This window comes from Sylvia atricapilla, chromosome 12 (genome assembly GCF_009819655.1).
Source record: "Sylvia atricapilla isolate bSylAtr1 chromosome 12, bSylAtr1.pri, whole genome shotgun sequence".
NCBI lineage: Eukaryota > Metazoa > Chordata > Aves > Passeriformes > Sylviidae > Sylvia > Sylvia atricapilla.
Genome location: NC_089151.1, coordinates 5,151,521 through 5,175,548, shown reverse-complemented (window position 1 = coordinate 5,175,548; position 24,028 = coordinate 5,151,521). Strand labels below are relative to the sequence as shown.

At 39.6% G+C, this 24,028-nt stretch overlaps 2 protein-coding genes across 2 annotated transcripts; both read left to right on the top strand.

Moving 5' to 3' along the window:
* The first annotated feature begins 274 nt into the window (after positions 1 to 274).
* Positions 275 to 7,383, top strand: CENPN (centromere protein N). The gene is made up of 10 exons (XM_066327289.1): positions 275 to 453; positions 1,565 to 1,610; positions 2,168 to 2,224; positions 2,639 to 2,715; positions 3,722 to 3,898; positions 4,580 to 4,681; positions 5,186 to 5,243; positions 5,671 to 5,783; positions 6,398 to 6,521; positions 6,848 to 7,383. The coding sequence occupies exons 1-10, from the start codon at positions 283 to 285 to the stop codon at positions 6,955 to 6,957; spliced, it is 1,035 nt and encodes a 344-aa protein (XP_066183386.1). The 5' UTR covers positions 275 to 282; the 3' UTR covers positions 6,958 to 7,383.
* Positions 7,384 to 8,818: 1,435 nt separating this feature from the next.
* Positions 8,819 to 23,987, top strand: ATMIN (ATM interactor). The gene is made up of 4 exons (XM_066327547.1): positions 8,819 to 9,052; positions 14,510 to 14,635; positions 15,599 to 15,798; positions 16,729 to 23,987. The coding sequence occupies exons 1-4, from the start codon at positions 8,840 to 8,842 to the stop codon at positions 18,557 to 18,559; spliced, it is 2,370 nt and encodes a 789-aa protein (XP_066183644.1). The 5' UTR covers positions 8,819 to 8,839; the 3' UTR covers positions 18,560 to 23,987.
* The last annotated feature ends 41 nt before the right edge of the window (positions 23,988 to 24,028 follow it).

Here is a 24,028-nt window from a genome sequence, read left to right as displayed (position 1 = left end):
AGGAGGGTTTGGACGAAACACTCGGGCAGCTGGTGGAATTCTTGGGGTGTCCTGCACAGGGCCGGGAGTTTGATCCTGGTGCATCCTTTCCAACTCAGGATATTCTATGATTCAGTGTCTGTGTAAGCTATTGCATATATTTGAACTTGCCATTGTGGCAGTGCCGCATTTAGGACTGACATCAATGTCAGCCAGTGCTGCTCTGTACACCTTCGAAGGAGCCAGTCCCCTGAGCCTGCCTGTGACTTGGTCTTACCTTCTTTAGTCTCTCAGCTCTCCGTCATGGATGAAACCGTGGCTGAATACATCCGAAGAACTGTGCTAAAAATCCCAAAGGATGAAATCAAGATGATGCTGCAGAAATGGGGCTTTCTCTCCGAGGCACAGCTGCAGACTCTAAATTTCCACCAGATAAAGGACAACATTTCTCAAGAAGTTGTTCAACTCTGTGAGGTAAATCTTGTCCTTCAAAACATGGCAGTGACATATAGGACGCATGAGAAGCATCGTGAAAAAACCTGAAACATTAATCAACACAGCCTCAAATGGCACTTTGTAGTCTGGAAAATGTAAAGCTGAGCTGGCAATAACACCGTTGATTTTCTCTGATTTATAAGAGTGTAGAATGGACCTGTGCTAAGTATGCAAATGTATGTTTTGAGCTCTAAGTTACGTATGGTAGATAAAAGCTCCATATGTCAAACTTCAAAAACTGGGTGTATTTCTAAATTGTAAAATAAAGGCATTGATTGAGATGTCTACTAATTACAAAGTCCTGATTTAAAGCTATTTAGTATGAGTAATCATAGCACTAGCTTATATCTTTTAGACTTTTAATGTTTAGGGTTTTTTTAACTTTCCTTGGCCAGAATTACTTCCATTCAGCATGTTGTAAGCAAAAAAAACCAACTGTGATGTAACTCTTATTTTAGTGTACCAGGCATCTTTATATGTACTGGAAGTCTTTTATATCATAACCCAAATAGATAGTTATTACTGAAACATCTTGAATTCTGTAGCTTTTAGTAGGATTCCCTTTGAATTTCATACTCAGAAATTGCTTACCTGGAGTGTAGATCAAACTACAGGAAAAAATTCTTAAGTTATTCTCAACAGATAGCAAATGCCATATTTTAAAATAGCATTTTTTTTCTGAAATACTTGTATCTGTAACAAATTGTGTCTTCCAGTTGCTTAAAAATCTTTTTGTGCTGTAGAGCCTAAATAAGCAATAACCAATATGTTAAAACTCCTGACAGTAAAATACTAGTCATTGTTGCATTGTCACAAATACCCATTAACTTCCTTTCTAATTGCTTGTACACTGTAAGAATTGTGTTCCTCTTGCTCTGCAGAGGAGCATTTAAACCTTGCTGAAATAGTTTTTGTTGTTGATTTCTCAAAACCCGGGACCAGGTGTGGTGCCTTTGAAGAGAGTGTGTGTGCTGTGGGCATCAATGAAATGTCCTTTAAACTACCAGTACTGAGATTATTTTTCATTTGATAACCAGTGGGATCCAGCATTCTGGACCTGTAGTTCACCTTACACTCTTGTTCTTTCTAGGAAAATTCTGCAGACATAAAGCAAGCAGCACTTCTAGACATAATTTGTAAGTAAAAAGTGAATTAAAATTTACATTTATTTTTTCTGAGTGAGTTCATAATGCCCTTAATTACATAGTGATGACCCTTGTGGGGTGCAGATGAATTTGGGGTGAGCAGATCACATTTGAGATTAATCTTATTCGATGTGACCTCTTTCACAGCAAGATCAACAAAAGTATGGAACTCCTAACTCCAGTATCAATTCACAACTTGATTAGATAATAGTTTAAATCTCAAGGTTTTTTCTGACAGTCCACCTGTCTTACATTGGGCAGTTGAGGTAAAATCCTTCCTTAAACAGTGAACCCCTGGGATGCCCTTTATTAGCCTTTCTGTAATTTATAACCAAATTGCAAAAGAACTTTACATCTCTTAATAAAGAAACTATTTTGCTTTTATGATTGCTATGAATGGTAGTTTAACAATGTTAATACATTATATTGCATTATCAGAAGTGATATTTTTAAAGTAACCTGTCTATAAAAGTATTGTAAAATTCTTTGTTCCTGTAATTCCTGTTCGATAATACATTATGTTATTGAGCAATTCCTGTTTTTCTTAGACAACCATATCTACCAAGACAAAAGAGTCTGGACTGTTTACCAGATGAAAAAATCAGGTAAAATTACTTTCCGTGCTGTAATCCCACATTTCTCAGCAACTTAGTGCTGTCTCATGTCCTACCTCTTAACCACAAATGTAGTCTCATCTGGATTTTTGCTTTAGAGAGATTTTTAACATTTTACTGCAGCCTAGTATGGATTTTTCAAGGGACATTATCTTTAACGTTTTTAGAATACTTTCCATTAACTTCTCAAGCAATAATTACACATTAGTAACTACTAATTAAATATTAATCTTTTCTCTGTATAGTAATAATATGGGTCAGAATTAAAATATAGCTTTTTGTATAAGGCTATGCAACTTCCATTTTTTCTGCTTAATTTTGTTTCAGCAAAACTAAAGACATTTCTGCTTCTTGTACACACAGATCTTATTTCTGATTTTTTTTTTTTTTTGTCTCTCATAACAGGAGACGAATTGGAATATTTTGACATTACAGATTTCAAAAAAAAGTTTAAAAGAAAAATTCGGTCAGCCTTGAAAAATGTAAGACTAAAATCCATTCTAAATTTACTTCATGGCTCTGGTGTCAATATGTTGTTTTCAAAACTTACAGTTCCTTACAGTTTGAGTCAAGAATTAAATGGAATCATTCATTTGGGTATGTTGGGAACTGCATGTGAAATAGGAAAAATGTATAGCATATCTGTTTTAGTGACTTCACAATTACACTGGAAGGAAACAAAATGTAAGTTTGTCTGGAAATGTGACTGGCTTGAAGAAAGTCAGCATGTAGGTGGTTTTTTATCAAATCTTTGCCCAGCTTGCAGAAGCCTTTAGCTGCTTTAGTTCACCAGCTTCATATGGGCAAAGGAATAGAAAATGCCTCTGGCTGATCACCTGAGTCACCCACTCACAACAGGAGAGGGCAACAAATCCCAGTCACACCCACAGCAATCAGCTGCAGTTCACATCAGTCTCTTCTAATGAAGTTTTGCAATATTTTTGGATTTTTGTTGTTTAGTCAACCTTTGGAGTCAAGGTAAAAAGAAGTAAACAAGGAGCAAATCAACAAGAATAGAAAAGGGAATGTTCAGGCTTTTGATTGTGTATTCTTTGAGCAGTGATAAATATTATATTTAGATCTAAAATCCCAAGTTGATCAGAAATTTAGTTTCTCCAGAAACATATTGGAATTATATCCACTAGCCCTTCTAAACACACAACTTTGTATTGTTTTACCAAAAGAGAGATCAGTACTTTTGTAATAAGCTATTTTAAACCTTCAGAAAAAAATGTACGTTGACAGGAAGAAAAGCAATATTAGAGTTTGAAAGGTGATTGTTCTTTTTATCCCAGTTTTTGAGGTTATTGTTTTTCTGTGGAAATTTTATTTAAATACAATCCTTACAACACTTAGTGGGTTTTTTTCTTATTCAAGCAGTGGTACTAAATTATGTTTGGGTCTTGTAAACGGAGATGTTAAGAGATAAGAAAATCTTTATGGATACTTAAATGTGTTGGTAAATCAAAACCTTGCTTTTTCTATCAGGTCACCATCACCTTTAAGGAATATGAGGATAATGCAATCTGGATTAGAGTTGCCTGGGGAACACCATATAAAAAACCAAACCAGTACAAGCCCAGCTATGTTGTTTACCATTCACAGACTCCCTATGTGTTCATTGCTGCCTCAGTGATAAGAAGCAACATGCCTCTGCTGTGTCAGGTACAGAATAAAACTGCTCAGACCCACAGTCATGTAGAGCTATAATTGGGGTTGCTTTTAGGAGGATTGGTAAAGACACCTCACTCAGTGTAATTTGCTGAACTACATTTTGGGGTTTTTTTCTCCTTAGCTTGTAATAAAAATGGGGCAAAACCCAAATCTTTGGATTGTGCATTGTGAATAAATTCAGTTTATTGGGATTTTTACTGCTCCTGAATTTAATTTCTTAACCAAGTCTTGGACAGTATTCCATTAAATTGACTCACAGAAGTTGAAGAATCTTAGGTCAACACTGTTAACTTCAAGAACTAAGCACATGAGCTCATCAGGGAATGCTGTTCATTTCTGTTAGCTTGTAGTGATCAGCTTTGGTCGTACTTTTTTCACTATTTAGAAATTTCCTCAAATTTCTGTAGTAGTAATTCAAATATATTATTATTCTGTCTGTTTCTTTTTCAGCTGATAAGACTATGTTAATATTGTGAACACTTCTAAATATTAACCTGAGCTGTATAAAAATCTCTGCAACATTTTTTCGGATATGAAAATCCTAGTTTAAATGCAGTTGCTTACCTTGAAACAAAAACATCACAATGTCTAGAGATGCTATGTTTTTTTACATATTACAAACACAGTGATGATTAAGACTGATGTTAAAACAATTTCAATTTTTATTTAAAGGCCCTGATTGTTGCTTCCAATTACCATGACATCCGTGAAATGGAGCTTCGAAGTCATTCTTTAAACTCCCTTAAAGATATTGTGTTTAAGAGATATAGCCAGGTGAGCCCCTTCACAAGTAAATCCTAAGATAAGTCTTGCTTTTTGTTTCAGGCCTAGTTCTCACCCCCTAGCAAGGGGGAAAATTCAGCTTTTCCAAGAGATCATCAAGTTAAAATAATATTGAACTTCTGAGGTCGACAGCCTTTCATGAAGGTAATCCTTAATGGCTAAACTCAAACTAAAAAAATTCTATTAGCAGTTCAGTCCTAAGCTTTTTTAGAATCCTTTCATTTGGCTTCCTAAAGCCATGAGTTGAAGGCTGTTGGAATGGGTGCTTGATCTTCTCACCCATGTAAAACTTGTAAATAGGGAAATGTTCACAAATATCCTAAGACAGGTTTTTCCTTTTTAAATTAGATTGGCTTCCAGACTTCTAGTAAAGGTCAAAATTTGGAAGATCATTCTTCCAGAATGAGAAATAAAATAAAATATATTAAAGTTCTTTTCAGTGGTTCTAAAAGAAGAACTGAACTAAAATCTTTTTTTTCCTCTCTCTCCATTTAGAATTTCCCAACTAACACTACAAAACCTCTGCAACGAGAGATTGTAGAACCAGAAAATGGTATGTATATTTGAAATGTAAAAGCAGTTTAAATGCCATTGCTGCTGGCTTGAGAAATGAGATTAACAAAAGGAAATGTACATATGCTCCATTCCTGTTCTGTTATCCATCCCAGGTGCCCTAATACTGGCACTGGGAGAGCTCAATATTTCCCATGACTGGCATTGGGCATGGGAACCAAATCCACTCAATGCCCAGCATCTCACATTAGCTTGTGTTTTTCTCTTGGTAAGAACTGAAAATAAAAATGGTAGGAACAACTACCTTACTGACAAAAAAAAAAAAAAAAAAAAAGAGAGAGTGCAATGAAATCATTAAAACTATTATTTACAAATTTTCATTGGAACAATCTGATCAGAAAAACAGTATTACAGCAGCTGACAACGTTGTCTTTCTGTTTTCTTTTCCCTACTCTTTTCTCCTGCAGCAGATATAAGGATAGTTCAAGAAAACAGAAGTGAAAAAGAAAGAATTTACAGACTGAACCAGGAAATTTTTGGTAGTGGTCCCCAACCAAAACTCGAATTTGCACAATACAGGGTAGGAAAAGCAACCAATTTGATTTGGGGTTTTCTAATTTTAATATAATGGTAATTAGATTCAATTACAAATTTATGAAATATTGTGGGGTTTTTTAAACTTTGGGGAGGACATTTTAAAATGAGTTGAAAGTCCCTGTAAGAAACCCTGACATTTGTTTATAGGTTTAGATCGTGTTTCAGTCTTTCAGCCTTGGGAACTCAGCATTTGGACCTGTTTTTGTAATAAAGGTAGATGTTTTTGTAATAAAGGTAGGTTTAGACCAGCAGTGTGTTGCTGCATGAGAGATTAGGGTTATTTTAAGTACATGCAAAGCTTATGGTGTGTATGACCCCATAAGTGACTTCTCAGTGATGCACAGGTCTTGTTGCATGAACAGATACATTGAAAATTCTAGGAAATACTTAATGTTTTACAGTATTACTGAACAAGCTGCCTCTTGCTTTTAGTAGAAAACTCTGCCACATGGTGGCACCCTCAGATTTTACTACAACATTCCTCCAGCTGGAATCATGGTATCATTACAAATTGGAAGCAGTCTTGTTTAAATGTAACAACATTTAAATAAAATATATTAATTTCTTAGGCTCACTGGTTAAATTTTGTGTTTACAGCTTGAGACGATGTTTAAAAGTGACCCTAAACTGGATGTTTTGGATAAAAAAGAACCATTCAGATGTTTGGTCAAGTTTTCTAGTCCACATCTTTTAGAATCACTCAAGTCCTTGGCACCAGCAGGTAAGTGTTCCAACTCTGTAAAATAGAGGGAAATTCCAGAGTTTAAAATATTTTTGTCATCTTATGTTCTGCTTGTATTTTGCATAAGGGAGCAACTTCATAGTTTGTTTAGAAAGCGAAACATGGTAGAATAAAAATGTTGCCACTTAAAAACCTATGTCTAAACAGCTTTCAGTTTATTCTTATAATTACTGGATTGTACATAGATGTTCAAGCTACAGTTTTAGTTTTAGTGGTTTAGTTTTGTGTTTCAATTTTATTAACAGTTATGAAAGGTAAATAATGGTTGAGTTGAGCTGCAATTCTCTCTCTTTCTCTCTCCCCAGGTATGGCTGATGCACCACTTTCACCACTCCTTACATGCATACCACATAAAGCTAGGAATTATTTTAAAATTAGAGAGAAAAAAAGTTTTGAAAGTTTTGTAAGCCCTTAATTTAAAGCATATAGAGCATATGCAACTCATTTTTACTGGTCTTAATCTAAATCATCGTAAGCTTTTAAAAAATAACTTTTTTTCTAAATATCTTATTTTTTTCCCAAATTAAAGCACTTCATCAATTATTTTTCCACAGTTGTCTTCAACAGAAGATAGCTCTAACTAATAAAAAGCTAGTTTCAAAGACTGCTCTTTAATGTATTTTGAATAGTATTTGTGAAGTTAATAAAGACACAATAATAGCTGTAGCTATTCAGTTTGTGTTTACTTGGAGTATGTAGAATTCCAATATACTTTCAGTATCTCAGTGTGCAGAAGCAGCTGTATTTCCAGAGGTTGTACAGATATGTTCTTTAAACTATAAATAAATGTGTAAATTAAGCCTTCTCATAAAAGTTTGTTTGGCCTGACTTGAAATCATTACTTATCATATACTGATTTTTTTGTTTGGTTTGGTTTTCAGCACCTCTATAACTCACACATGAAAAGAGATTTAGAACTATGTACTAGTGGTATGGATTTTAAGAATTCCACCTGTGTGATTTAAATGTTCATTTGACAAAATACTTAACATAATGTTAGGATTCTGGAAGAATTCCAGGTTTGCTGTGACAGACATTAAGAGCTGGCTCTTAACATGTCCCACCATGCTTCATGGATTCAGATCCATTAAGATTCCAGCATATATTTCACTCTGTGCATCTTGTTCTTCATAATGCTCCCTCCCAAATAACCTAAATGCCTGAGAGGGCAGTGATTTACCATAAAGGTAAAGTTCCCAAGTGCTCTAGAACACTGTGAGTACCTGGCCTACTGCCTCTTGTTTCTGGGAAGGGCAGACTCCATCCCCCTTTCAACATCCTCTTTTTGGTATCTCTGATTTTCAGAGATATTTCATTTCTGACTTCCTGAGAGCAGGGATATTCCAGGAACTACACAGCATTTCCAGGCAAGGAGGTGTGTATTAATTTGTCAGGAGAAATCTGCAACTCCGGGGTTCCTTCTTGCTGAGCAGGTGTCCCCATTGAGGTGGTGAGGAGAAGGTAAGGCAAAGGGGGAATGTGGAGACCAGTCTTGCCTTCCCCATTCCAATTGGTCTCTTCCAGCAAGCAAGGACTAGATGATGTTTAAAGGTGCCTTTCCAACCCAAATTATTCTGTGCTTACCCCAAGCAACAGAACACCTGCAGCTGAGGGCACAGGAGGAACACACATCCTGGGGCTGCACCTGTGGTGTAACTCTTACCCAATAAACGGTGCTCATCTTTTCCCTTGATAAGCTGTAGGGGAAAAACCTCTGTGTGTTGTGTTGTGATTCCAATATTAGGAAGTCATAGAATATTCTGAGTTGGAAAGGGACCCACAAGGCTTGTCAAGTCCAATTCCTGGCCCTGCACAGGGGCCCCCAACAATCCCACGCTGTGACTAACTGGATTCCAGAGGCTCCTGGTGTTCTGTCAAGCTGCTGCTGTGGCCGCTTCCCGGGGAAGTGCCCGACTACATTCTGGATGAAGGACCTCACCCTCCAGCCAGAGCTTAGGCCATTCCCTCTTGTCCTGTCACTGATCAGCAGAGAAATCAGTGCCGGCGTCTCCACTCCCCGGTGGAACACACAAGCCCCTGGGCCGTGCAGCGGAGCGGCCCGAGCGGCGTTGGCCGGGCGGGCTCGGTGGCCGGTCACTCGCCGCTGTCCCGGCGCTCCCGGTGCGCGGTGTGCGCGCTTTGGGCCGCGGGAGCGCGCACCGCTCGCAGCCGCCGCCGCGGGGCGCTGGCGGGCGGGGGCGGGGCCGCGCCACGTGCCTCATGAATATTCAGCGACACCGCCGCCGATTGGCCGCCGCCCCCGGAAGCGGAGCGGGGGCCGAGCAGCTGACAGCAACATGGCGGCGGCGGCCGGGCGGCGTGGTGGGGGCTTGGGGCGGCCCCCCGCGCCCGTGAGGGACGTGCCGCCCGCCGGGGAGCTGGTGCGGCCCTCGGTGACAGAGCTGTCCCAAGTGCGGACCAACATCCTGTGCACCGTGCCCGGCTGCGGGAAGGTGCTGCCCAACAGCCCGGCCCTCAACATGCACCTCAGCAAGGCGCACCCGCTCCAGGTACCGCCGTGAGGCCGGGCCGGCCCCGCCGCCCCCTCCCGCTCGGCCCCTCACCCTGGGTGCGGGGCTCTGGCGTGGCGCAGCGCCGTGTTCCGCCCCGGGGCCTGCGGCCGGTCCGGGTCCGGGGGGCGGCTGCGATGTTGGCTGTGCTGGGGTTTGGTTCGTAGTGCGATGGAGTGCGGGCGTGATGCCCCACCTTGAGAAGAATTTGGATTCTTCCGAGAGATTCTGAGAGAATTGGGATTATTCAGCCTGGAAAAGAGGGTGTTTCGGGGTGACCTAATTGAGGCCTTCTGGTAGTACCTGAAGGGAACTCGCAGGAAGGATGGGGACAAGAGCCTGGAGTGGCAGGACAAGGGGGAATGGCTTCAAATGGAAAGAGAGGAGGCTTAGGTTGGCTGTTGGGAAAAAGTTCCTTAGTGAGGGTGGGAGGCCCTGGCACAGGGTGCCCAGAGAAGCTGTGGCTGCCCCATCCCTGGAAATGTCAGAGGGCAGGTTGGACAGGGCTTGGAGCAGCCTGGCAGGTGTCCCCGCCCATGGCAGGGGCGTGGAACAAGGTCGTCTTCAAGGTCCATTTCCAACCCAAACCATTCTGTGATTCCAGGTGGGGAATAATGAAGTGTTTCTCGTTGTCTCTTGTTTAAATTTCCACTTGTGAAAGGCTCCTGCAGGTCCATGTATAAATAAATACACGTGTGTGGACGGGCTGACCAGTTGTGTTGAGGACTCCTCTGAAATTACTTACAGAAAATAACCAATTTTGCATATTTTTGTAAGCATACCACAAGCAGTTAAGAGTTCTTTGGGACTCAGCTTCTGTTGTTTTACTTGCTTATCACCAATCTTTCTGCAGTAAGACTTTAAAGCCCCACTTGTGAGGTGCTGTGCAAACATGCAGCATTTCCTAACCTTATCAGCTGGCAAACCATCTCCATCCCAGCGCCGAGGGCTGTTATACTGGGGTTTTGTTTGTTTTTTTAAAAAATGTCTGAGCTAAAAAAACCAGCAAAACAGATGGATGCCATTTTGGAAGCAAGCCCTCATTTCCATAATACTCCTGAGCTAAGCATGTGCTGGGGGGGAGGAGAACCACAGTTCAGCAGGCACACATTGAGAATGTGCCTTTTTGGAAGGATATCCTTGCTTTTCCCAAAAATCATAATGCCGAGTGCGCAAGGACAAGTTGCATTCCTAAATTCCTAATTCCAGTGAAGCATTCATAGCTGCATTCTGAAAGTGCAGCCGCAGTGGGCGAACAATAAACATCCCTGTTTTGTGAAATGGCTACAGAGTCAAGTGTGGGTCACACGTGCTCGTTGGTGAGGAACAAAAGGAAATAGTGTCAAGTGTACTTGCTGTCTCCTGTCTCTGGGATGTTTTAATTTCATTTCCTACACGTACTAACAACTTTACTGTGTGTTGTGTCTTAGATCTCCTATGTTCGTGTGGGGGGAGGTAGAGCAGAAGTTCAGAGTGTTCTTTCAGGTCAGCAGAGTCGTCCTGATTGTGAGCTGATGCTCTGAGCGTGCACTGCAGCTGGTGGGTTACATAACTCAGGGTGTGATGGGTGAGGAAATGCTGCTTAACACCCAGCTTTCTCACCCAGCTCAGTGTTAGCCATCAGAGCCTTGTAGAATTATGGCATACTCCATACACCTAATAACTGAATCTTGTGATAGCTTGGAATGAACACTCAAATGTGGATGGATGCAGATTTTTAGAAACTTCTTGACTTATTTCAAGGGTATTGTAATTGAGGCTAAAATGTTGTTGAGGCTTAAGGGAGGCTAAATATTTTAATATTGATATTCCCTTTAAAGAGGTAGCTTAATTTGTCTGATTCCCCAGACAAAATTAATTTTAGTTTCACTAATAAATTGCATTTATGGAATTAGTGAAGAGGCAACAGGGTAAATGAGATGGTAAGAAGCTACTGGGGAAGGAGAGAACATAGTACTCCTGAAGAGAAGGGTGGATGACTTGGTTATTTTTCATTAGTAAAAGTAGCACCAGTAGGATGTTTTGATACCAAAACCCACGAGGGATTGCAGTGGCACAGGAAGGACATTTACATAGGAAAGCAAGATCACCCTGTAAATATAAAGTCAAGTGCAGCAGTACCAGGTTTTAATCTTGTGAAGTGATAACAGTCTGATCAGCTCTGGTTTTTAACAGAAATAACCTGAGGTGGGAAACACTTGCAAAACAATTTGGTCGTACATGAATGAGCATTTAGGTAAAGCTGCTGTGAGAAGGGCAATCCTAAAATATGGCAGAGGGATATTCTGTGTCAGTACTGTAGGGTAAGAATCTGATTCAAATAAATTAAAATAAACCCAGAAGATGTGTAGAAAATAACTGCTAGTGGTGATGAATGGCAAGTGTTTCTGACAAAGGGAAATAAGAAGAATTTGGCTCGTTTGGCCTAACAAAAGAAGATATAAAGTGTTGATATATAAATTTTTTTTTACTGGCTCCATGACAGAGGATTAGCCAAGAAAAAAAAAAAAAAGAGAGAGCGGTGGATAGATATATAATTAGATAAAGAGATACTTAATATATTATATTTGAATTTTTTTCTTTTAACTTTTTGGTCTTTTGTCTGTATTATTTTATGGGAAGAAGGGAAACTACTTCTGCACAGTTTAAAATGAAGCTCGAAGAGTCCAGGTAAAGGAGAGGATTCTGTGGATTCCTGTGATAACACAGAGGCTGTAGTCAGTGTGAACTGGAAAGGGTAGCATCCCCTTGGGGTAGGTTACTCAAATACTGCATTGCCACAATAGTTGTTGTCATAAGAATAAATACACTCCTGTCCATGTCCTATTTAGTAAAGAAATGGCTGAGCTTCTGCTGCGAAAGCCCTCATGTTTTAAGTAGTTGTCTACAGTCTACTGCAACATCATTTGAAATTAATCCTTTGGAGTGAGCCTTTCTGGGGCAGGAAAGCAAGACGTCACTAAGTTCACCTTGACTAAGTCTGTAGCAAGGACTGCTAATTCCCATTTTCTGAGTTGTTGTCCCAGCCCATGTCAGTATTCCCTACAGTGCAAATGTCTGCACTGGGAGAAGTTCATCAGACCAATATCTACCAATCCTTCTGGATGTTGTAGGAACATGGGACATAAAATCAGATCAGTGAGGAAGGGAGAATGGCTGGAACAGGACTGGCCGGGTGGGCTTTGAGAAGATGCAAGATTAACCATTTAGAGCCATGAGGACTTGAGATAGGTCAAAACAATATTACTATCCATATATGATATCTTGTATTTGTGGAGTATCTCTCAACTTGGCACAACTAATGTGTTGTGGTCTCTACCACTAAAGGCTGTGTTCCAGATGTTTAAAAAGCATCTTACTGGTGTCTATAAAGCTTTTAAATGCTTGGTATTATTCTATACCTTAGTGTATCAGTAGTTTTAAATAACCTGATTGTGATTTACCTGTTAAGTGGCTGAACATGTTTCCCATATTGCCCTGTCAGTTCTTGGCTTGTGATGTAAAATATAACACACTTAATAACATTTTATTTACGAGTAAGTGACTCTAATTGCCAGTTACTCAGCATGTTGGTATCATCTGCAGTGGGAGAGACCAAACATAGCTTTGACTTAAAGACAGATCTTCTTTTCTCTGAGGATTTTGACATGTGATGAAAGTGTTCTGTGTAAAATCAGAGGTAAAAAGTGGAGTTAGGGCTGGAACAAGTAGATTTCTTTGTGTCACGTTCCTGTTTGGGGCAGTGGCTCTAGGAGATACAATAGTCACAGTGATGATTCAGCAGAGATAGAATAGGCGTGTTTGAATGGGTGGTCCACAGGGAAAACTGCTGTACATAAAGGTGCTTAGAACGTTAAAATGTTACATGAAAACTCCCTTTTTAGACAATTATTCCAGGTTTTCTTGATATGACAGCTGATCATTTTGGTCAAGAGGCTCTAAACATTGCTTGTTTGAGTGTGCTATGTCCTTAATGAAAATGAACTTGTGGCAATGTCAGCAAGTGAGTGTGTGGAAATATAAGGAAATCTTGCTTGAAGGGATAACGTTTTACACAAAGTATCTTAGCTTAAGAGGTGATTTGAGGGGGAAAAAAATCATGGAAATACCCCCCTCTCCAGCTTCCTGAGGTGTAAATGAGAGGACTTCAAAAGCAAGGCCTGAGTGGCTGAGGGACAGCATTGTTGGGGTGTGAGTAACAGCAGGTGGGTAAGAAGTGGGGTGTGAGCAGTGAAGCCCTTTGGGCCCTGGCAGCTGAGGTACAGCCTTTGTTTGCTTCACACTGGGAGGACTGTTGTGCTTTGTGCATTCTCTGTGCTTGGTGTAACCTGTGTAAACATGACCAGCTGGAGAGCTGCCCACAGAGATAGTTAGGGAGCGACTGGTGTGAAATCAACCTTCCACTACTGACTGTGCTCACTATCCTCATGCTGAGGAAAATGGGGTGCAGAGTTCAAACAGGGCATGGCCCCATTTCTTCCCCAAAAAATCATCTTGGGGATGCCATCATGGACTACAGTAAATGGCTCTGGGGAGTGTGTTGGGCCTCCCATTCAGTCTCAGGATGGAAGGAGACTCACAGCTACTCTGAGCATCAGATTTTAAATACATCACTTTTAATTTTTTGCTTAGACACAGATGCCTGATGCTTCCACTGAGACCCTTTCAGATAGGGTATGTCTAGAGGTAAATGTCTTGTCTGGTTTCTGTGCCTATCTACTCAGTGAGAAGGGATTCTATGTGGTTGAACAATCTGGACAATCCCACTAGTATGTTCTTCTCATATACACTTTTGAGGTGCTCTTTGACCAAGTTGTGTTGCTTTCTTCTATGTACATGTGAGAGTCAGTGAGACAGCTCAGGTGGAAAGCCTGGATAGACTGGTCACTTAAGTATTTGGAGGGTCAAAATTAGCATACCAGTTGTTTCATAGACTTAAGTTTAGGATTTGATTTGTGATCTAAATTAGGTTGCAGAGCATACTTGGCATTTTTAGTTTTATTACAAGTAAACTCTAAATAGTGCTAACAGAATTCCAACATCAAGGAAGTGTGTTTCAGTGACTAATCTTAATGGAGCTTCACATACTGTGCTACTAACAATTAAAACCACATTGAATTAGCAGTCTAGGGTAGTATCTGTATGGAAGGGTTTTTTTATTTTTTGCTCAAATAACAGGAAACATGGGACAGGGAGTGTCTTGGTAAAAGTAAACAGTACAGTACCACTACTCCATAGAGCTTGTTGTGACTGCACCTGGTAATTTTGATGGGATATTTGCAAAGTGGCATCCACACAGGGCAAAAACTCCATTTGACCTTTCAAAGCACATACAAAAGTGCCTCCAACTCACTGAGATGTGTAAACTCAGTGACCCATAGTTGATGTGTACTCTGAATATTGTGTTGAAAATGCAAACCTGTAGAATTGTCAACTTCTCAACTGGTTCTTTTTCAGGATGGAAAACTTAATGCACCAATAAGGAAGGGTTTGAAAACTTCACAGAAATTCTACTGCTGTCCTATTGAAGGCTGCCCTAGAGGACCAAACAGACCATTTTCCCAATTTTCTCTTGTAAAACAGGTATTCCTGTTTCCTGAAGTATTTTCACACTGATTTAGTCCTTTCTCTACTGCAGAGAATGTGCACTTTTGCATACAGATATGAGCATAAGCTCTCAGCACACAGGCAGGAGTTAGAGAACTGTATGCAGCAACTCCCAAGTGCACATGTGATTCATGAGTTTGCATGTTTGCATGTTGATATTAGAGAACTTGAACCTTTTGATCAGACAGGTGCCAGTATGTTCTTCTAAACGAGATCAGAGCCTCTCTCCACAAATTAAATAAATGGAGAAAGATTAAATAAGAGGGGGAAGAAAATCGCCGTAGCAACTGATGAAGGTTGAAACTGTGGCTGATGCTTTTAACTGCTCTTTCAAGTGGTCAAGGATTAAGACCTTTTCTCTGCTTTAATATCAGAATGCATTTGTTTACTAGTTAACCTGGTTAAGAAAACATGTAAGACTTGTTTTTGCATTAGTGAGCAAAAAGAGCACTGTGCTGCAGTTGGTTACCTTGCTGAGCTGGGGACCCTGTAGGAGCTGAGTGGCTGGCACTCGGTGCCACAAATGAAAAGGAGGAATTCTGGTGTTTGCTCTGGTGTTGCCCTGTATGACTTGAGACTATTTGCTCGGTTGTAGATCTTCAGGGGTGTGCACATGTTGCAGCATAAACTTACAGTGCTCTTTTGGCAAGGTCAATCTATGAAATTATTCATGTCCATGGGAAACCTTCAAAGGCATTAGAATAGATAAATGTTTATCTGTGTTTCTAAGATGCATGTAGCATCAGCAGATTTGCAGACTTCAGATTCTCTGTTGACTTCTTTAAACTTATTTGTAGTAACGCTTTAAAAAAATAATTAATGCTACACTTCAGTGCTACTTAGCAACTAAAAAATTGCAGATATTTTCTCCCCTAACCATGATTATCTTTTTTTAATCTTCACTGAAAGCTAATGTTTACTTTCCCTTGTGTATTCTAGCACTTTATGAAAATGCATGCTGAAAAGAAGCACAAATGTGATAAATGTAGTAACTCCTATGGCACAGAATGGTATTTGAAACGGCATATAGAGGTCTGTGGCAAGACTTTCCAGTGCACTTGTGGGTGCCCTTATGCCAGCAGAACGGCATTACTGTCTCACATTTACAGAACTGGCCATGAAATTCCTGCAGAACACAGGTAAAAGTGAAGCAGTGAAGTAATGATGCATTTATCACCAAGTCCTGTGTGTCTCATGTGCTGCCTTTTTGTCTCCTTTCTGTTGATTAAATAGGAAATAGGATCATGTTGTTTTAGCTGCAAAGCTGTTGGCAGTTTCTTTGTTGCTTTCAGGAGTTTCTGTTTTGTTGAAGTCAGTGGTGATCATCTAATCAGTAAGATCTGGTTTCCCTGCATAGAAAACAAAAAATAGTGATGACTCTGCAATGCTTGGCATGGCTCTTGTTGCATCTGCTTTTACAGTTCAGTGAGAGTAGAGTTGATTTGGAAATGTTTATAGCTGGTAACTGAGGTTGGAATGCAGTTCAGGTTATTTTCTTGAACAGTCTAATCATTGTTGAAATAGTTGCTGGATGTATTTTTTACCACCTATTTCTGCACATTTAGATTTATAGTTTTAATATGTACATATATGTCATAAAGGGCCATCTACTTTCTGAGGCCTAGCCTGTCTTTGAGGTTCAGCTGCAGCAAAATTTTAGTTTTATGTGAAGAATTGCTAAATTTTATCTTCCATTTCCATGAGAGACCATTACCTGTAGACATATTTTAAGAGCTCTGTCCCTTCTATGCTCTGAGTTAGTGTCGAAATAACACATTAAAGGTCTTCAAAACAGAGTACAAGGGGAAAAAAACATCTAAACTTGCACATCCATTTGGAAATAGGTCTCCATAAGGGGTAACGTTTATTCTTTTCAAAATGAGAGAGCACAGAATGACATTTAACAAAAGTGAATTTCATGGAGTCTTTTTATGTTTATCTGGATTAATTGTCTTCTCGTATCCTCATCTGTGACTTCAGTTTGTATTTTCAGTGCAGTGACTCAAAAGAATGGAAGGCAGATGTTCTGTGTTTGAAAGAAGTGTAAATTGTTGATCTCATGTTCACAGGGATCCTCCCAGTAAGAAAAGGAAAATGGAAACCTCCGTACATAATCAGCAGCTGGCAGAGAAAGCAAACGAAGTGTTCAGCAATACACACAGTACTGCTCCTGGCACTCAGGAATTGGAGTCCTCTGAAGTGAAAGTAGCAGCCTCTCTTGAAGGCTCCTGCAGTTCTAACTTCACGAACCAAATCCAGCCAAAATGTGCACCAAAGATGCTTTTACCCAAGCCCAAGGTGGCTTTGGTTAAACTTCCAGTGATGCAGGTTGCTCACTTGCCTGTGTATGTATCTGCAACAGACTCTTCTGTCAAACCTGCTGTAGTGGCTGTTGATAATCAAGGCTCAGTTGTAAGTACTGTTCATTTATTGCCTCAGTCTATAGGAATTCTGATTCCAGCCCTGGAGGCAGAAACACTTGTATTTAAAGACAGTATGCCTGTTTCAAAAGTGACAACTTCTGGTGATCGTGAACCAGTAAGTACTGGTGTACAAGTTGAATTGGACAAAGTTACATCAAATAACACAGGGCAAGAGCTGGGGAATGTTTGTCACAAGAACAAAATTTCTTCAATAAATATACAGACTGACTTATCTTATATCTCACAGAGCTTTGTACCAGCTGCAGCCTGGACTCCCAATTCTTCTGTGTCCTCTTGTTCTCAGACAGATCTGTCATTCAGTTCCCAGGTTTCATTACCCATCAGTGTACAGACACAGACACTGCTGCCTGCTTCCAAGCTGACTTCATCCATAGCTGCTCAGACTGATGCTTTCAGTCAGGGCTGTTTTCCAACATGTGGCATTTCCAGAGAGACTCAAACCAGTAGGACACAGGACTGTATTGATGGAAGAGTACAGATGGACCAGGCTGTGATGTGCAGTGACATTTTTGACAATGTTCCTTCATCATATAATGTTTCTACTCACATTGAACTTCCAGAAAACAATTTAATGCCTACAAATATAGATCAAACCTTGCTGCAAAGAAGTAGTTGCAAGAACCTGACTCAGGATACAGTTAAGTCTGAGTCCCTTATCAGCTTCAATACACAGACTAATATACTTCCACCTCAAAATACAACAGATAATCAAACCCAGACAATGGACCTGCTAAGTGATCTGGAAAACATCTTTTCAGGAAACATGTCTGGCCAGACACTGGATAATCGTGGCCTTTTGTCTGAGACAAGTTCTAATGCTGACACACATCTTCCTTCTGGTCCATCACAGAGCACAGGGATAGACTTCGACATTGAAGAGTTCTTTTCAGCATCCAACATCCAAACTCAGACTGAAGAGAGTGAGCTTGGTACCCTGAACTCTGAGCCAGTTTTGGAGTCACTGGACATTGAAACTCAGACTGATTTCTTATTTTCAGATAGTGCCACTCAATCGTATAACTGCCGAGGCAATTCTAACTTCTTAGGTTTGGAGATGTTTGATACACAGACACAGACAGACTTGAATTTCTTTTTGGACAGTACTACCCATCTGCCTTTAGGAAGTATTCTGAAACAGTCCAGTTTCTCGATGAGCACTGACTCATCTGATACAGAAACCCAGACAGAAGTATATATGGCTACTAAAAATACACCTACTCAGAATATTGAAAGCAAAGTCCAGCTCAGTAGTGCTGAGACACAGACTATGGATAGCTGCTTTGAGAATCTGGGGAGTTTATTCCTTACCAGCAATGAAACACAGACAGCAATGGATGACTTCCTTCTGGCTGACTTAGCCTGGAATACAATGGAGTCCCAGTTCAGTTCAGTAGAAACACAGACCTGTGAAGAGCTGTGCTCCTTGTTCCAGAGCTCTGACAAGCCCAGCCACTGAGTGCTACATAATAGAACTGTTTCCTGTGGTTTGAATTTAACTTATTGGGGTGGGAGAGATGGCTTTACCAAGAGATCCACTTAGCGTTATTGAATGTACTTGTCATGAGCAGTTGACCTAAGAGACTTTTCATGCTGAAGGTACTCTATTGAATATGTAACTTTACATAAACTATATGTGTATAAACAGAGGGGAAAGGGGTGGGGGGGGCTGTAACATGTTAATGTACATTTGAACCTTAAAAAAATATGTGGTGCCTCTGTTTTTTCCTCATACTTCTTTATGAAGCTGTTACTGCTTTCATCTAAGTGGAAGAACTTTTAAAGTTGTTCTCTATATCTCTCTCTCTCTATTCCTGGCTTACATGCAGGGTTCCAATGTGCTGGACCAAAACCCTGACCTGTTCAATTGAGATGCTTCCCTGAACTTACGGGGGAGGATTCTATTAGTGTAAGCTACTTCTGTTTACTTTTTTTAGTAGCTTGTATTTTAAATCCGGCATGAACATAATCAGCCGTATTGTCTTCTTTTATTTATGCCTTCACAGCTCTTTCTCCTGCATAAGCTGACATTTTCCAAACACCTGTCCAACACACTAGACACATAGAGATTCTTGAATTGTTGAAAATATTTATTATTTGAAATGTGTGTAGAAAGCAGTATTTTTTTTTTCCCCTGAGTGGCACTGATGCTCTTTGAAGGGTAGGAAAAGAACTTGGAATTCCTAATTGTAGGGAAAATTAGTGTGTCGTCCTTTTAGTTAGTGTAATAAATGGGACTAACATTTTTAGAGTCTTCAGAAGGGATTTGCTTAAATTATTTCTGTCTGTAAGATGCTAATGTTACAAGGTGTGTGCCTCAGAGACTGGAATAATTTGGTTTTGCTGAAATTCTCCTAGCTTTATTGAGATACAAGTTGAGACATGTTACAGTGGTTTACTACCTGAAGAGGAATTTTTAAAAGTGGGTAATTAAATTCCTTAAAACACTCACCTTGACTCCTGTTTTTGGACTTCTTGCTTCCAAAAACAATTGGAATCCATACAGCAGAGCTGGGAGGTCAGCTCACAGAAGCCCTTCCAGAACAGCTCTATCTTGCTTTTGCACATTGACCTGCAGCCCTCAGCTCCTGCAGCTTTCACAACTTCCCTGAGTATAGTCAAATTCACACAAACTGATTTTTCAGAGAGGAAGCGTGTGACCTCTTGGCACCTTGTTTTTTCAGTGTTTAGGTTATCCCTCATGCCACTGTTTGTGGTATTTTTCATTTACATTAAGCCAATTGTGAATGTATGTTGGAATTTGGCCTTAAGTAATTTTTATCTCTTTACTATAATATCTGTGAAATGTAGGCCTCTGATTTTGTACTGGACAGGTTTTAGTTTCTGTAACCTTAAAGGAAAAGGGAAAACTCTTTGTGTCAAATTCCTGGGCCTGTAACAGGCTTTACTTCTCCATTGCTCGAGGAGGGATATTGGCTGCATATTTACTGTGCAGCCCAGCAGCAAATGTATGTCCAAGCCTTAGGTTTTGAGGATTCCCTATGCTTTGTGCTGCATATTCTCAGTTCAAAGATGTGGGAGTTAAGTTACTCATCCATTGCAGCCAGCTTGTTTTTGTTGCAGATGAGCAATACCTTCCTTTTTTCCTTTTTTTTTTTCCTTTGTATTTTCCTAGTACTCTTTATATTGCCATGTTGAGTGTCGTTACCTTTACTGAAATAATCTCTTTAGATTAATTCTGAAACTCACATTTTCCTTCTGAAATCTCATCTGTGTTGCCTGTTCGATTTTTCAACATTTCTAGTTACAATTTCAGACACTTCCAGTCTGGCTGAAGAAACTGCAGAACGGAATCTTGCAGTTCCTCAGGAGAAAGTAACTCTGCTGTGGGGAATGCCTCCAGGTTTCACAATGTCTGTAGAGTTCCCATCTGAAGGGTGGGATATATTTAAAAAAGGAAAGGCCTCACTTGTAGTTTTGTTTCTTGTAAAGATATATGACTGACTCATATTTACCTGCCTATTTTGAAACTGAGAGATAAGATAAAGAACAAAGTTTGGTTAATTTATTCTATTGCAATATCTTTCTAGTAATGTTGCAACTTCACATTTTCAAGTGTTTTTCCTTTTCCTTTCTTCCCCTGGCTGGAATACCAGAGAACACTTCTTCATACACCAATTTCTGTGTTTCCCACGTGCAAGTTGTCTGTACTGACATGTGAAAGAGAGGCAGTTACTATAAACCTGGTTTGGAAAAAGGATATTTTCTACAGCTGTAGAAGCTGTTCATTACCTCTGAATTTAGAAAGTCAGTTTTTACTCTGCTAGAGAAGGAATCTTGAGTGCTGAGGAGCAGAATTACTGAAGCATTTGAATTGTAGCCATCTGAGAGATCAGCGAGGTTTAAAGTACTTTAAAACTAACTTTGTAATTAAAAGTGTTTCTGAGCTTTGTGTGTTCTATTAGAACATGCAAATCACAATCCTTTCACTCATTCTACTGGTTTAAAACAATTTGGACTTTAATTAGGTGAACACAGTACTACAACATGAAGTCATTTGTTGAAAGTGCAGTATTAAGAAATTGTTAAATGTCTGCACCGTCTTAGGAAGGACAAAAGTAACTTCTGACCAAAATTAACTTTCTTCACTAATTTGGTACTCCATGAATTATTCATAAAAGTCAAAAACAGGTTTGGATCTTGTATGTCTGGCATATGTCACTCAGTCTGGATTTATTAAGTATTCTTTTGAAAATGTGGAGACTGCAGCCAGACTTCGTAGTCTGGTGAATCTCACACAAAACTTCATGAAACCTGCTCTGAAACACTGTTGCTGAATACTACAAATTCTTCACATTTAAACAAATTCTTGGAAAAGGCTGATTTTCTATTTTTGCCTTTGTTATAAAATAAACTTCAGACAACTATTTCTGGGTACAACTAAAATTATACTTATCTCCCTTTTTCTGCAGTTTGTCTCTGATTTGATTTTCAAGGCATTTATATTGTAAGTATTGGTCAGCAGTGATTTATTATCTTACTCCTTTTTGTATCCCCTATTGCCATTAGAGCTGCTGTACAGAAAGTAACATCAGATTCTCTGTAGCCTCTTAGCACAGCTTTTTATCTGGAAGTGATACTAATGTTATATGTTCTTACCCTTTGTGTTTCCTGCTTAATTCTGTTAAGCTGTGATTGCTGGATCTTGATCTGGATGCCTGTGTAACACTATTATAAAATTGAATAAGTACTTCTGTAGTTTCATTTGTGCTTTATTTTAATATATAAAGAGTCAGACAAAGGAAACAGCAGATTTGGGACTTGCATTCTGTGAGAATATCAGCACAAATAAGCTGAAAAATGAGAGGTCTGTCTTGTTGCCTTCCATATTTGTTTGTCAGAATGCTAAAAGTTTGTCTGACGGTAGATGTTTCTTCTTCTTCTGGCTTTATTTGTGTCTATTTCTGCTAATACACCTGTAAATACTTTCTGCTGTGGGTAAGGAGGGAGTCCTCTCCAAAGCTTTGTGTTGGCCTAGAAAAGGTGGTAGTTTTAAGTCAGAGTTTGCTAATGCTACATATTCTTAGTAATGCAAAGCTGCTTGTGTCTAGAAAATTCTCAGTTCCAAAGGATATGAAAGCATTAAAAAAATGTATCTATACTTGCAGCTGTAAATTAAACAGCTGCAAAAGAAACCTTGTGAAACCTCGTTTCGTTTTGAACAACTTGGTCAGTGTCTGTAACTTAATGTATGTAACTAACTCCTGACAAATTTTTATTCCAAGGCACAATACACAGGTTTTTTTCTGTTGGAAACAAGAGGCTGAATTTCCCTGTTAAGTCATATGGAGCCCAGTTGTGTAGGGGCAACAGAACAAAGAACGATGGCTGCCTTCCACTCTTCTAAATCCTTATGCTGCTAAGATGTGAATTGATTTTTCTTATGAGGCTGGTAGAAACATAAGAGTTGGCAGGACTAGGGGCTTAGGGGGCTAGAGGGAGTTTAATAGCCTTTAAATGTAGGGAAAGTTAATAGAACTGATGCTGAAGCAACATAGGGTGCTCAACTTGCAAAAGAACATGTTCCTGAAATGGCAACTCGGAGGTGAACCAAATGTACTTGCCTTTATCATTAAGGTTGTACAGCTTCCTTTGCTTTAATATATTTCTGATTTTTTAAACATGTTGTTAATGTACCATTTACTGTTCCAAATGCATTCACACCAAACTGTTGATAACGTTCTGGGCCTTGCAAGCTTTCTCATTCCTGTTTGATTTAAGGTGCTGCTATGCTTGTGTCTTGGTGGGATGGGCCTCCTGTAACCAGGGTGCCACTGATAACAGGAACACTGTGAGGATACGGCTGTTTAATGGTAGCAAACCAGTGCATGGTGCAATCATGCATCTTCTGTTTGTTTTGTTGTTGTTTTTTAAGAGTTGATGTGAATTTCAATATGTGCAAGGAGGACTTGCTGCTTACAACATGACTGAATTCTTTTGTTTCAAGTGCCATTGCTATGCAATGAACAGAACTCAGCGCTCAGCCCCACAGTCAGGGTGAGGGAATGTTTGTTTGTGTGTGTGACTCTTCACTGAAAACGTAACTGGACAGCCTGAAATGGTGGAAACTCCTCAAGGAACTGCCGAGTTCAATAACACAAGTCCCTTTACTTGTGACCATTTTTCATATGCTGGCTTCACAGTACCTTCAACAAGTAGCAATGGAATATAATAGATGACTTGTGGTGATGTCAGCTCTACATTTCACAACATCCAGTGCTTTACATGCTTCAAGCACCTGCATGCAGAGCTAGATTGACAGTACCTATATCTACAGACATTTGCAAGTGCATCTGTGATAAAGCTAGATATGAAAGATGGCCATATCTTTACGGCTTAAAGACTTCAACACCTGATTACCATCTCATTTAAATTTGTGATTATTTGGAATGGATGGGTAATAAATCTCATGGGTGAGTCTTTCCCAAAGCGTGTGTGAGTTAATCTCAGCAAGGCTGAGAAATGTCCTTAAAACAGTTTTCTTTTCATTACTGGTGGGATTTTTTTATTTAGTAGACAAATCTAGTTTTCAAAGGATGTTCATATTTAATTCTTGCTATTTAAGCCAGTAAACTTGCAGTGACCAGATAAAATCAAGCATTCATTTCTTAGACCTATTTTACAAGTGACAATCCCAAAGAAGGAATGTTGTCCTAGTAACTGTGAAACTTGTAATTACATTATTGCATGCAGAGAAAACCTTGTGCCAAAATACTGTTTCATATTTCCCTCTGTTGGAAACTGAAGTGTTACACAAAGCTACTAGTAAGTTATTCACCAGTATTGAAATGTTTTGTTCACAAATGAAGCACTTATTCAGTCGTGTAAATTATACATATTTTGGAATAAAGTTAACTTCAATCATTTTCTGCCTTCTGTTTTAATGGCCATGATCTCTGCCTGCAAA

Excerpts from the sequence above, each read along its gene's own strand:
- CENPN (XM_066327289.1), top strand. The coding sequence starts at position 283 with ATGGATGAAACCGTGGCTGAATACATCCGAAGAACTGTGCTAAAAATC. Across the intron at positions 4,682-5,185 it reads TGTTTAAGAGATATAGCCAG|AATTTCCCAACTAACACTAC; the intron begins GTGAGCCCCTTC and ends CTCTCCATTTAG. Across the intron at positions 5,244-5,670 it reads GATTGTAGAACCAGAAAATG|CAGATATAAGGATAGTTCAA; the intron begins GTATGTATATTT and ends TTTCTCCTGCAG.
- ATMIN (XM_066327547.1), top strand. The coding sequence starts at position 8,840 with ATGGCGGCGGCGGCCGGGCGGCGTGGTGGGGGCTTGGGGCGGCCCCCC. Across the intron at positions 9,053-14,509 it reads GCAAGGCGCACCCGCTCCAG|GATGGAAAACTTAATGCACC; the intron begins GTACCGCCGTGA and ends GTTCTTTTTCAG. Across the intron at positions 14,636-15,598 it reads AATTTTCTCTTGTAAAACAG|CACTTTATGAAAATGCATGC; the intron begins GTATTCCTGTTT and ends TGTGTATTCTAG.